The sequence below is a fragment of the Myotis daubentonii genome, chromosome 7 (genome assembly GCF_963259705.1).
Source record: "Myotis daubentonii chromosome 7, mMyoDau2.1, whole genome shotgun sequence".
Classification (NCBI taxonomy): domain Eukaryota; kingdom Metazoa; phylum Chordata; class Mammalia; order Chiroptera; family Vespertilionidae; genus Myotis; species Myotis daubentonii.
In genome coordinates, this window is record NC_081846.1 from 30702112 (window position 1) to 30716937 (window position 14826).

The 14826-nt window shown below is 38.1% G+C and overlaps 2 protein-coding genes across 2 annotated transcripts in view; both read left to right on the top strand.

The window, feature by feature from the left end:
* LOC132238332 (nuclear body protein SP140-like protein) overlaps positions 1–14826 on the top strand; it is a 131537-nt gene that overhangs the window by 34789 nt on the left and 81922 nt on the right. The gene's annotated exons all lie outside the window — the stretch shown is intronic.
* The window catches only part of LOC132238333 (nuclear body protein SP140-like), a 36585-nt gene continuing 32297 nt past the window's right edge, over positions 10539–14826 (top strand). The window contains exons 1-5 of the mRNA XM_059703495.1: positions 10539–10657; positions 12239–12292; positions 12964–13056; positions 14022–14075; positions 14682–14765. Of these exons, the coding sequence (XP_059559478.1) occupies positions 13032–13056; positions 14022–14075; positions 14682–14765 (163 nt within the window). The 5' untranslated portion in view covers positions 10539–10657; positions 12239–12292; positions 12964–13031. The remainder of the gene's footprint in view (positions 10658–12238; positions 12293–12963; positions 13057–14021; positions 14076–14681; positions 14766–14826) is intronic.

Here is a 14826-nt window from a genome sequence, read left to right on the forward strand (position 1 = left end):
GGCCCCAATAACACTCCCTTAGTCCTTAAAAAAAAATGGAGAATCTTTCTTTGGTGTGGAGAGAGGAAGAATGGTCAGAGAGACACAATATTGTGGCTCTGAAGATGGAAGAAAGGCCCTAGCTAGTTTAGCTCCGTGGATAGAGCGTCAGTCTGCAGATTAAAGGGTCCCAGTTCAATTCCGGTCAAGGGTATATGCCCCGGTTTTGGGCTCGATCCCCAGTGGGGGGCATGCAAGAGGCATCCAATCAATGATTCTCTCATCATTGATGTGTCTATCTCTCTCACCCTCTCCCTTCCTCTCTGAAATTAATAAAAGATTTTTTTTAAGATGGAGGAAGGGAATAGGGAATGTGGGTGATCTTAAGAATCTGTAGTTCACACAGCATTCACCTCCTTGTGTATGATGTGAGATAGTAATTATAAGAAATTACCCCAACACTTTTTTTTCATGAATTGAAATGCCCTTTCATGTGACTTTCCCTGTACTCATGGACCTATGACTAGAATTCTACTCTGAAAAACTAGTCTGTTTATAATTCAGTACAAAATTGGCTTAATTACAAAGGCTTAAAGTAAAATTTGCTTTTCCTACCCACTATAGTTTCTGTTAAAAAAAAAAAAAGATACACTGAGGAGAAATAGAAAAGATAAAGATTTTAGAAGTTCAGTGATGTTGAACCTCTGTGTGTTCAGAATCTAATCAAGATTTTTCTCCTAAAACCTCCAAATTCCTTTGGGAATTTGAAAGTACAATGAATTTAAAGATTATTTGGGGTAGAATTTAAACACTTTTAAAGGAGAATGACCTGTGCATTTACTTGTCACCTTTTTTGCTCTTCAACAAAATGTTATAGTTTTCTTTCTATAGATTGTGCATGTTTTTAATTTTCCTGTTATATTTGCTGTGATATAATTTATATACAATAGATTCCATCACTTTAAAGGTTTAATTGAATATGTTTTAACACATGTGGATAGTTATGTAAACCACCATGATCATGACATAGAACATTTCCATCATCCACAAATATCCACTTGTGTCCCTCTTTGCACCCCCTGGTCTTGAAACAGTGGATCTGTTTTTATCACTGTATTTTTCTCCCTGGAATTTCATATACATGAATTCATACAATATATAGTTTATTTACATCTCTTTTTTTCACTAAACATAATGCTGTTGAGACATATTGGTATTATTGTGTGTATCAGCAGTTACCCCATTTCTATTGCTGAGAAGTATCCCTTGTATGAATGAGAAGTTGATTTATCTATTCACCTGTTCATAGGCATTGAGCTATTTCCAGTTTGGGGGAAAAAAAACTATGAGGAGCATGTTCATACAAATATTTGGGTGGACATATTTTTAATTTTTCTTGGATAAATACTTAAAAGAGGTACTACTAAATCATATTAATTGAACATAAGTGCATATTCAATGCTTTGTGAATCTGCCAAAGTATTTTTCAAAGTGGTTGCATCGTTTCATATTTCCACTAGAAATGTTTGAAAGTTCCAGTTTCTCTACACACTCACGAGTATTTGGTATTGTTAGTTTTGTTTTTTTAATTGTAGCTATTCTTAGTAGGCATATAATGGTTTTTCTTGTAATTTTCTTCTAATCTGCATTTCCCTAATAATTAATGGTACTGAGCATCTTTTCATTTGCCATTATCCACAGATCCCATTTGGTGAAGTATCTATTGAAATCTTTTACCCTTATTTAATTGAGCTATCTCTTTTTTTTTCTTTTTTTTCTTTTTTAAGTGAAAGAGTTATTTATATGTCCTGGAGTCAAATCCTTTGTTGGTTATGTCTTATAGTCTGAAAAAGCCTACCTTTTCATTTTCTTGGCACTATCTTTTGAAGAACAAAATTTTTAATATTTGATGAAGTGTAACTTAACAATATTTTCCTTTTGTAATCTGTGATTTGGGGTTCTATTTAAGAAATCTTTGCTTAATTTGAGATCCTGTTTTCTTTAAGAAGTTTTATGGTTTGGTGTTTACATTTAGCTCTATGATCCAATTTAAGTTAATTTTTGCATATGATGTTAGCTAAGAACTTTTTTTTTCTGGCATAGGGATATTCAATTGTCCCAGCAGCATTTGTTGAAAAGACTATTCTTTTTCCATTGAATTAATTTGCTTTCACATCCATTTGAAAATAAATTGGCCCTATGACTTTGAGTGTATTTCTGGAATTCTTTTTCTGTTCCATTTACCTATATATCTACCATTATGTCAGGATCTTGATTACTGTAACTTTAAAATGAGTCTTGGAAGTCAGGCAGTAAGGCCTACAATTTTGTTTCTCTTTTTCAAAATGCTTTTAGCTCTCTTAAGCCCTGTGCATTTGGAAGCTTCTTCTATCTTTAATTTTAGCCACTTTTTAAAAATTGGTCTCAGCCTTAACCGGTTTGGCTCAGTGGATAGAGCATCAGCCTGCGGACTCCATGGTCCCAGGTTCGATTTCGGTCAAGGGCATGTACCTTGGTTGCGGGCACATCCCCAGTGGTGGGGGGTGGGGGGTGCAGGGGCAGCTGATCCATGTTTCTCTCGCATCGATGTTTCTAACTTTCTATCCCTCTCCCTTCCTCTCTGTAAAAAATCAATAAAAAAAAAACCTCTATGTAGGAGAACCCTAATTCCTCCCACAGAGATTATTTTAGAAAAAAAATATTGGTTTCAGAGAAGAAGATAGAGGGAGAGAGAGATAGAAAAATCAATGATGAAAGAGAATCATGGAAGGCTGCCTCCTGCTCACTTCCTACTGGGGATGGAGCCCGCAACCTAGGCACATATCCTTGACTGAAATTGAACGGGGGACTCTTCAGTTCACAGGCCAATGCTCTATCCACTGAGCCAACTGGCTGGGGCCATTTTAGCCACTTTTAAGATCACATCATTTTCCAAGGTGCCTACTGAGCTCCACCATGTGGCTATGTTCTAGGCCACCCAAAAGATAAATGGAGAAAAGCAAAATATATCTTCCTGCAGAATGCTAGCCCTTTTGTGTGAAGCTTTCCTAGAGTTTCCCTCATCCCACAAAAATAGTTTGTTCTCATCTTACTCAACAAATCTTAAGCTGGTGATCCTGCCAACTATTAGGGAAGTTATGAACTATGGTGTTTTGTCTGGACTCTGACATCTCTGAGAATGCAGATATTCTGTTAGTAAATTAGGAATTAAAATGGGTATCTGGAACACGACATGAAGAATTTATTTCACTAACTCTTTAAAATGTGTTGAAAGTCTCTTTGGAACGTGTGTGACCAATATTTGTAAATGTTCTAGGTCACTTTAAAATATGTACATTTGAACTCCTTGCTGGGTTCCGGTTTCTCTCTTCATAAAGGCTCTTTATCAAGCACACTGTTTAAATTTACTGGATCCATGGTAAATTAAGTTGTATTTGTTCCATCATGTTGGATAGAGATGTGTTAAGTTTTCCAAATGATTGTATTTGCCAACTCCTCCATGTTCTGTTGTTTTACTTTAAAATTTTTGATGCCATTTATGATTGTTATAACTTAGATGCCTTCTTATTTTATAGTTCCCCTTTATCCTTATTAATGCTTTTTGCTTTCAAATATTTTTTCAGGATGCTAATATTGCTACATTAACTTCTATAGATTTACCCCTTTTCATAAGCCCCCCATGCAGCTTTGTTTTGTGTCTCTTGTAAAGACACAGTTTTTTGTAATTTTCTCAGGTAATCCTCACCTTTAAATAGTTATGTTTTATTTGGTACTTTCATTATGATCCCTGATATATGTAGACTTATACATCTATATTATTGCTAACCATTATTTTTGTGTGTTTCTGTGTCTCTTTCCTACTTTCTGAATGATTGAGACAGAATTCTATAGCCTACCTTTTTCTCCAATGGTTTGGAAACTGGAGGTAAAATTTCTTTAACCATGCTGTAATCTCAACCGATGACAAAAATCTTATCATGGATTCCCTCAAATTCAACATCCCATCTCCATCATTTAGCTATGATATTTTAATATTTTGTTACTAATTTTCTTCTCATTATAAATTTTAAAACATAATCATTTACTCAAATTTGTCATCATTTTATGTACTCACCAGTGTTTCTTTCCTTGGTTTCAACTTAGGTCTAACTGAATAAATCCTTGGTTCTTTTAGTGAGGGTATTATCTAAGTGTTATATGTGCAAATTTGCCTTTATTTTGAAGGAATTTTTTATTGATTTTTCTATAGAGAGAGGAAGATAGATAGATGATAGATTGATGTAGATAGATAGATATAGATGCTAGATGCTAGATAGATGATAGATAGATAGATAGATAGATAGATAGATAGATAGATAGATAGACAGATAGATAGTAGATAGATAGAAATCCATGTGTAAGAGAAACATAGAAATATCAATCAGTTGCCTCTTACATGGGCTCCAACTGACCAGGGACAAAACCAGCAACATAGTTATGTGCCCTGACCAGGAATAAAACACACAGCCTTTCTGTGCAAGGGACGGCACTCCAACCAACTGAGCCACACTATACAGAAAGAATTTTTTTGCCAAGATTAAAAATTCTAGGTCAAAGTTTATTTCTCTTCAATATGCTAATAATAGAGACCCGTGCATGAAATTCGTGCACAGGAGGGTGGGGGGCGTCCCTCAGCCCAACCTGCACCCTCTCCAATCTGGGACCCCTCAGGGGATGTCCGACAGCCAGTTTAAGCCTGATCCCACAGGGATCCCACAGGGATCAGGCCTAAACCGGCAGTCAGACATACCTCTCGCAATCTGGGACCACTGGCTCTGAACCATTCACCTGCCTGCCTGCTTGGTCACCCCTAACCACTCTGCCTGCCGGCCTAATCACTCTCAACTGTCCCCCGACACCAGCCTGCTCGCCCTCAACTTTCCCCCCTGCTGGACTTCTCGCCCCCAACTGCCCCTCCTGCTGGCCTGATCTCCTCCAATGCCCTCACCCCGCTGGCGTGATCGCCCCTAACTGCCTCTGCCTCAGCCCCACCACCATGGCTTTGTCTGGAATGACTTCCAGAAGGTCTCCTGGTCTAATTAGCATATTACCCTTTTATTAGTATCGATGCTTACTGCATTGTCTTCTAGACTCTATTGTGTGGCGGATGAATATTTTTCTTGTATTTTGACTGTCATTTTTTGGTTAATAAGCAATTTTTCTTGCCAAAATATCTTTTTCCAACTTTTGATTTATGAAAACTTTGAGGCTACTGAAAATTTTAATAATTTTACAGTATACATAGACTCGCAATTAGCATGTATTGTGCTTGCTTTATCTCATTTCTGTCCCTCTATTCATTTCCCTATTCATCCACTAATCGTCCTCAACTATGAAACATTTTAAAGTTGCAGACAATAATACACTTTCCCCAAAACACTTTAGTATGCATATCATTAACTAGATTCAATATTTGTTTGTACTTCTTTGTCTTTTAGATAAAATTTACAATGAGATATATAAATACTAGGTATATCATTCTATGGATTCTGATTAAAGTGTTCTCCTGTAAAATCCTAATTGTTATCAAGAGACAAAATATGACCATCACCCTCGAACTTAAACAGCTCTCTTCTGAGGAGGACACTTTACTATCCTGGGATAATTAAGAGGGAGATGCTCTCTATTTTATACTGGTCAGAAAACAAATTTGCCCTCTGACTTGGGGAGCTACATTAACACTAGCTTCTAAAACTCTTTGCTATTCACACATCCTTGAATAGATACGCTGGGGCATGTGGAATTCCATGGAGAATTGCATCCCAACAAATTCACCTTACAAAGCATATTCTGGCTATTTCCCTGTGAGGACACCACTCCACCAGCCAAGATTAACCTGATCCCTGGAGTCTAGTAGTATATTCATTCAAATTGTTTCCTTCAGAATTTAACAAATGTCCTAAACCATATTTTTTTCAATCTTTAATTTCTTTATTGATTAAGGTATTACATAGTGACCTCATTCCCCCCTTAAATCCCCCCCAATCATGCCCTCGCCCCCCTGTTGTCTGTGTCCATTGGTTGGGCTTATATGCATGCATACAAGTCCTTTGGTTGATCTCTCCCCCTTACCCCCATCCTCCCCTACTTTCCCTCTGAGGTTTGACAGTCTTATCGCTGCTTCTCTGTCTCTGGATCTATCCCTTTATCAGCCTATGTTGTTCACTATATTCCACAAATGAGTAAGATCATGATGTATTTAACTTTGACTGGCTTATTTCACTTAGTGTAATGCTCTCCAGTTCCATCCATGCTGTTGCAAATGGTAAGAATTCCTTTTTTAACGAAGCATATTATTCCATTGTGTAGATGTACCACAGTGTTAAATCCACTTATCTGCTGATGGGCCCTTATCCGTTTCCAAATCTTAGCTATGGTGAATTGTGCTGCTGTGAACATAGGGATGCATATACCCTTTCTGATTGGTGTTTAAGTCTCCTATGACCACCTCTATGGTGCAAGTCACCATGGTTGCATGAGGGAGGCAAGTGAATGCCTGGCTTTCACACAAGAAATGCAATCCAAAGGGCACACATGGTGATCCTGAAAAAGAAGCATTTATAATTGTTCAGGTTCTATAAAGGGAATATATCAGCCATAAGTAGGGTTGGGTCCCTGATCACTTGTAACCTTAAAGTTTTCAGCTCTGTTCATTGTTGATGGGTTTTTGAAGGAGGTGGGGGAAAGAGAGTCCATCCAATCTGTTCTATTTCTCCATGATGTCCAATCTGTTATATTTCTCCATGATGTCTCCCACAACCCTTCATCCAATGACTGAGAATCAGTGAGGGGACCATGTCCAGAAATGTTCTGCCTGGGAGATGCTAATGCTGGCAGCAACCCTTGTTTCATCACATCTAATGGTGAATGGCAGACTCAGCATCTACATATGTGGTGGGAGAGATAGACAAGAGTGATTTCCTTCAGGACAGTCTTGAAAGACAAATATGATTAATGCTCTTCCACCTCCCACACCTCCTAGGTGTTTCATCCTCAGTTGCCTGGGTCTTTTGCTCTTCCTTCACTACCAAAAATATGGAGGGGGGAATATATTGTGTACCATTCCATTGGCTGTAACCTCATCACCTCATCATTCATTCCAATAATCTCCCATTGTCACTCACATTTTTTATCGACAAGGGTCAGATACAAGCAGGGCAAAGGCATTTTCAAAAAATATAATCAAAATTATATCAAGAATCTCTAGGCACTCTGAAGAGTGGGGAAGAACATGCATCCTCACCAGCAATGGTCAGAACAGAATCCAGATTTTCACAATTGATCTATATAATGCCATTAATTCCCCACCACTTTTGTCCTTATCACAATGCAGGAAGGAGCTGATCCCTTTCTGTCTAGACTGGGGAAAGCTGCCTTCAGTGACAAAATACTTTGGTAATTTAGCAATCAATAGCCACTGTTTACAACTCTTGACCTTCCCTTAATCTATAACACTCTTAATAATGGTATTAAATTATTTAAAATATTATATATTTAAGATATTAATCAAAAAGTTAATTTTCTAATCAGTCACAATAGTGATATAGGCAATATTTTATTTAATCTTCTCAAACACTTAAAATGATGGTATATCACCCTGGCCAGTGTGATTCAGTTGGTTGGAACATCATCCTGTACATGGAAAGGTGGAGGGTTCAATTTCCTGGCAGGGCACATACCTAGATTGCTGGTTCAGTTCCCAATTGCGGCACATACAGGAGGCAAGCAATTTCTTTCTCAATTTCTCTCTCTCTCTCTCTCTCTCTCTCTCTCTCTCTCTCTCTCTCTCTCTCCCCCCCCCCCCTTTTTCTCTAAAATCAATGAACATGTCCTCAGGTGAGGATTTAAAAAAAATACAATGATGGTATATCAACCACATTTTTCAGAGAACAAAGAATGAACAGAGACTTTGGCTATTTGTGCAAGTTCAGCCACTGAGACTAGGGATAGACCTTGTGTTAGGGCGGTGTCAGAACAGGAAGTCTGTTGACCCACGGCTGGCTTTAAATTCTGCCCTGTGGCCTTGGGAAGTGGATTTGCCTCTTTGTCCCTTAGTTTCATCATCTATAAAATGAAGGTGATAACAGTACCTACTTCTCAGGGTGATGGATTTTAAACAAGTTATGTGATGTAAAGTATTCACAATCATGCCTGGTACCTCATCAGTGTTCCATGCATGTGTTACTATCACTATGTTTAATGATCATTATTATTTGTATCTAGTGCCAGAGTCTAAGCTTTTAACTACTACAGTAAACTGGGATATTTGGAAAATCAGTGATAACAGTAATACCAACCTCAGGCCCTGGAAAATAAATTGAGGGCCTCAGATTCTGTACCCTAGAGCACACTAGTCTATAAGAAGTATCATGTGTTTGTTGTATGACTTTCCTTTGGAAATGAGTGACAGGGAGGAGATTCAGGGAAATTCACTATGGAAGGCATTGCAATGTAGCTTCCAATAGGATGTGTTATTTAAGAAAGGATATTCAAATTAGCAATACATTTTTATAAAAGAAAAACTTCTCAGAGTTATTTTTGAAAGCATAGTTATACTTTTAGCAAATCATACTTACTCAAGAAGTTTAATTTAAAAATATCTTTTAAAGTATATGAATCCATACAATAAAAACAATCCCAAAAAAAATCAAACACATGGAGACTAAATAGCACGCTAGTAAACAATGACTGGGTTACCAAAGAGATCAATGAAGAAATAAAAAACATCATGGCAACAAATGACGATAAAAACACAACAATCCAAAGCTTATGGGACACAACGAAAGCAGTCCTGAGAGGGAAGTTCATAGCTCTACAAGCCTACTGAAAGAAACAAAAAACAATGAGAATAAATCACCTAACCCTACAACTCAAAGAGTTAGAAAGAGAGCAACAAGAAAAGCCCAGTGTAAGCAGAAGGAAGGAAATAATAAAGATCAGAGCAGAGATAAACGACATAGAGACCAAAAAAAACAATACAAAAGATCAACAAAACCAAGAGCTGGTTCTTTGAAAGGATAAACAAGATTGACAAACCTCTAGCCAGGCTGACCAAGAAACAGAGGAACCAAATAAACAAAATCAGAAATGAAAGAGGAGAAATAACAACAGACCCCACAGAAATACAAAGGATTATTAGAAATTACTATGAACAACTCTACTCCAACAAACTAAACAACCTGGAGGAAATGGACATATTCCTAGAAAAATACAACCTTCCAAAACTTAATCAGAAAGAATCTAAAAATCTCAATAGGCCAATAACTATGGATGAAATTGAAGCAGTCATCAAGAAGCTCCCAGCAAACAAAAGCCCAGGGCCAGACGGCTTCACAGGGGAGTTTTACCAAACATTCAAGGAAGAACTAAAACTTATCCTCCTCAGACTATTCCAAAAAATTCAAGAGGAAGGAACACTTCCCAGCTCCTTCTATGAAGCCAGCATCACCCTAATACCAAAACCAGCCAAAGACCTAACCCTACAACTCAATGAAAGAGAATTACAGGCCAATATCCCTCATGAATATAGATGCCAAAATCCTCAACAAAATCCTAGCAAATCGGATCCAGCAGTACATCAGAAAGATCATACACCATGACCAAGTTGGATTTATCCCAGGGATGCAAGGATGATACAATATCTGCAAATCAATAAACATAATATATTACATAAACAAATTGAGAGATAAAACCCACATAGTCATATTAATTGATGCAGAAAAAAAGAGGGAACCAGCACCTTAGCAGTGATTTTTAGCAGAAGAGGGTTCCTAGGAATTGAAAAAAAAAAATGCCAAAAAACTGAAATTACAGATATAAGAATTGATGTCTGAGAAACTATTTCTAAAATAAGAGAGTAATGTACGGTGGTAGGAGATGAAGAAAAGAGAAAACAAAAGATTTTTAAAAAGAAAAGTAATCAGAGCCAATATACTTCTGAGAGGAAATGAGAAAGAAATGCATGAAGAAAAAAGAGATATAGCCGAAACCGGTTTGGCTCAGTAGATAGAGCGTCAGCCTGCGGACTGAAGGGTCCCAGGTTCGATTCCAGTCAAGGGCATGTACCTTGGTTGCAGGCATATCCCCAGTAGGGGGTGTGCAGGAGGCAGCTGTTCGATGTTTCTCTCTCACTGATGTTTCTAACTCTCTATCCCTCTTCCTTCCTCTCTGTAAAAACTCAATAAAATATATATATTTAAAAAAGAAAGAGATATAAAGAGATAACATCCCCAGAAAGACAGTCAATTAAGGGAAATGGGCTGAGCCAAAAGGAAAGTGAAGTAAAATGAGAATGAAAAAGAGGTGGAATGAGGGCGGGGATGGGAGGTAGACTGAAGATGGAGGTAGGAGATAGAGTAAGGGTGGGGGGAAGAAGTGTGCTGCAGGATGGGCAAAGCTGGTCTCTGGGCATGAATTTCACCACCTTCTGGGTAGGACTTGGAGCAACCTGCAGGTCGCACATTTGGGTACAGACCAGGGAGACCTGAGTTAACTTAGCTTCTCTTTATGAGGTTTTCTGCCCATGGGCTCCTTGGCCCCATTCTGAGACACTAAGGGTTTTTTCTCTTCTGTGCAGTGATCAGCAGTGATGAAGATGAGTCCCCCAAAGCCTCTACCTCGGAACAAAGAAGGAGGCCTGGTAAGGAGGTGGGAGCTCAAGGCTGGGGCTGCAGGAACCTCAATTAAATGCTACTGTTTCCTGAGGCATCAGTTCTGATTTATACTGTACCACGGATCCAGTTTATCCTGCAATCCCATCCTCTGCATTCATTTTACCTTGACCTTTTGGGGAAATGCAGGAAGATAAGAAAGAGTTAGATATATATAATTATTAAATATACATATATATTTTTTGAGGATGACATCTATTGATGGGTCCTAATAGTCAACATATGTGCTCTATGTTGATTGTACAGTAGAAATAAGCTAGCACTAACTAGTTGTTATGACTATAAAGTGCTGGATTTCTACAGTAATTTCTATAGAGAAGAGAAACCTCATATTTCTTAATTGGACAGTCATGTTGTCATCTGATTACAAACTTTGAATCAAATCTGAAGGAAATTCATCCAGCTCTCTAGTGTTAGCAGAAATAAACTCTTCAAGTAAAGCATTCTGAAACCCAAAGTGTTGTTTTTTAGAGTTTTTCAGCAACTCGTGATATATAGAGTGATTTTTCAAAGGACCTTTGCAAATATATTCTTAGTTTTTCCTTTATAACAACCTTGAGGATTAAGCAGGAAGGACACTATTATCCTTGTTTCTGAATGAGAAAATGCAATCACATAAACCTCTCACCTGCTCAGCACCTGAGATTGCACCGCATTTAAGAATATTAGGATTGCATTTCTGGATGAAAAATATTCAGAGTCTAAAACCAGAGCTCTATTTCCTAATAAATCTTATTCTAACATTCTCTATATGCATTGATTCTATTACTTCTAGGGCACAATTTTCTGCTTTTAACTTCTTTGACCCTTTGGAATATGAAAGAGGGCAAAAAGGCATTATAAACTGTTATTTAACTAGATGAACCCAATCAATTGATATATTGAAAAGGTAGAAATAATACACTAGCAAATGACTGTCTTTTTTACTATACACTATCGTATCTATTAGTGCTGAAGAATTGAAATAATATAGGTCTAAACTATTTATCACATTTGTGATTCCCCATAATTGTCTTTACCAACATGCTTTATATTCTACAGAGCATAGTAAGCACAGCATTTCTGTATTTGTTGACAATATTGTCATTAGTCCCCAATTTAGAAAGTCTTCAAAGGATAATTTGTGCTGCTACTTAATTATTGACATAAAAATAGCTTCAGCACAACTACTCTCAAACCCAAATGATAGTTAAGTGGTGGGCTTACATTGTGATTTTTCACAGGGCTTTTATGAATAAAGATTTGTTTTGTTTTCACAAATATTTTAGCTGGGAGATAGAGTAACTAAGTTATCCCCACATTATAGATGAGAAAACTGGAGATAGAAAGGGTAAGGGTCGGTTATAAATTCACATGCAGTGTCAAAGGGAGAGCCAGGCAGGAGCCCAGCATTATGACCCTGGGCACCAGAGCTTGATTCAGTTGAAGAAAAGAGGAAAATGATCATCTCAACATCAATATTATCATCAACCCTATCTGCTATGTGACTTATTATAGAATTTGTAAGACTTTGTTGTACAAATAGCTGTTTCTTCCCTCCTACTTTACAGAGCCCCTGGATTTGAGAACATCACCCACACGCAGGAAAGGACTTTGGCAAAATGGTAAGAGTAAATAAAAATTCTTCATAGTTATAAATGAACAGTATTTTCTACAAAATATCCATTCTAACTTTTTTATGTCCTTCAAAGTAAAATATAAATTTGCTTTAATTTTAGCTGGTTTGGATTTTAACTTTTGTATAAGTTAGGCTAATGACTATAACATATAAACACAAAGAGTCAAAGACTCAAACACAATAGAATTTGAATTTTTCTCAAGTAAGCATTCCTAGGAGGATTAGATGGTGTGCAGGTGGGGCTCTATTTCACAAAGTCATTCTGGAAAGCACCCATGGGGAGATCTGCCTTCTTCAATACCAGATTTCCAAGACAGCCCTGAAAGAGGAGCAGAGCTAAAAATAAATGTGAACACAGATAAAAAGCAGCAACAAATCCATAAAGGGACAAGTAAAAGAAGAAAGCAAATCCAGTATAAAAAAAACAGAGGGTCAAGAGAAAGCAGAGATGCCCACTGGGATGAAATAGCTTAGTCCCAGGCTCAGGGGAGAAGGGGGATAAAATACTGACCTACAGGTCACATGAATGCAAAAGGCAGGTCAAGGAGGTCTCAGGGAGGGTCATTCTTGCCTGGTTCCAGAGCTTCCCAGGTTTTTCCTCTCTAGGCTCCTTTTCATACACTGAGACCTTCAAAGGGACATTTGCTTCTTCTTCAGGGAGAGATCATGAAGAGTGTTCTGAGTCCAGTGCAGATGAGACGCCCCCGGCAATCAGGAGTTATACAATGAGAAGTGATCCTGATGAGGAGGGTAAGGACTGCCATTGCTGGGCTCCAGGATATCAGGAGTCTGAGCTCATGGTTCCTGTTTCTCTGAGCACACACCATGGCCCAGGGAGCCCATTCCTGCCTTGGTCTCATGTGGCCACTTTAAAACTGCAAAGAAAGGAAACATTATAATTCTGGCTTAACCAAAAAGGATGGCTCTTGTTGGATGGCAGTGAATCTTATTCCATGTTCTCAGACCTGTCATCATCCCCAAGTGTGGTGGATCACATTGTGATGTTCCCATACTCACCAGCTATTCTGCACAGAGCAGAGAAAGTGGGACAGGCAGCTACTGTTCAGTTTGTCATAAACTTGTTCAAACCTCAGTGGACTCTGGTCATACTCTCTATTGACAGAAGGAACAGCTTCTGGTTATTACCATCAAATCCCATTTACAACTTTTGTCCAATGACCCCCCCAATATGACATTGGCCTACAGAGTGATAGTTTTTGAAATAGCTTCACAATTATGGGGAATCACAAATGTGATAAATAGTTTACATAGACTCATGGCAGCTAAGTCCAGAGTCACTGCCAAATTAGTTAGCTGCCAGCCTATGAAAAAAATGCCGGTTTTCCTTTTTTAAAATTTTGTTTTATTGCTTAAAGGATTACAAAGAGTACTACTTATGTCTCCTTTTTTTCTCCCCTTGACCTTCCCCTGGCCTCCCCTACCCCCCAGTGTCTTGTGTCCATTGGTTATGCTTATATGCATGCATACAAGTCTTTCAGTTGATCTCTGTTGGTTTTCTAACACTAATTTTGCATATGGGCTAAAGGATGTGGGTCTTTGCTCCACTTGGTATTGATCTCTTTCCTTTAGATGGGAAGAAACAGAAATAAAAATCATCCCATCTTTATGTTCCAAAGCCTTCTACAATGTGAAGAGTCCTAAGATTTAAATCTTTTTGTTATGGAATACTAGTTGTGTCTTCCCTTATCTCCTAGATTCCCCAGATATTGGAAACCAATCTACTTTGAAGATGAGCAATAAGAAAAGACGTAAGAACAATCAAAACTCTTGATGTAACAAATTGCTTTCTTTGCTACAAAAGCTTCAGCCAATTTTTTGTTATATCCTTTATATTTAAAAAAGTTATTAGGATTTTAAGTGATACACATGATACATTTTGCATTGGGTGGGCTGAGCTAATTGGTATAAAAGTTTAATGGCATTACGACCAATGCAAGTTTATGTTCTTCACTCAAATAAAGGACAAAGTAGTTCTGAGGTGGAGGGATACTCTGCTCCACACGATCATTGAGGACGCGGCTGATAGAGGCCCTGACTTCTAGAAAAAGTTGCTTCCATGGTTCCCCTGGAAAAAACAGAGTAGAAGTAGAAGTATCTACAGATAAGTGGAAGGTTAAGAAATGATGACAAAAGGAAGTGACTTCCATGGCAAAGTTGTCCCTGACCTTGGGGATGGATCACAGAGCTACCTGACCAACAAGTCAGATGGAGCCACAAGGTGGCTTGGCAGTAGGAATGTTCCTACCCCTCTTACACAAATTTTCTTTTTCCAATTTTTCTTTTGAAGATCCCATGCTGGGTTGGTTCCTAGGATGCAGACGGGGACTGTTACAGGATTTTATTTTTTTCTGCAGGGATCAGCAGTGGTGACTCCTCAGAATGGAGTAATGGAGAAGAGCCTCAGGAAACTTGTAGTTCAGCCCTCAGAAATGGATCAGGTAACAAAGATTAAGATGCCAAGCCTTGGTCTTCGAGTGTCAGGAATCTGGAATTAAAGCT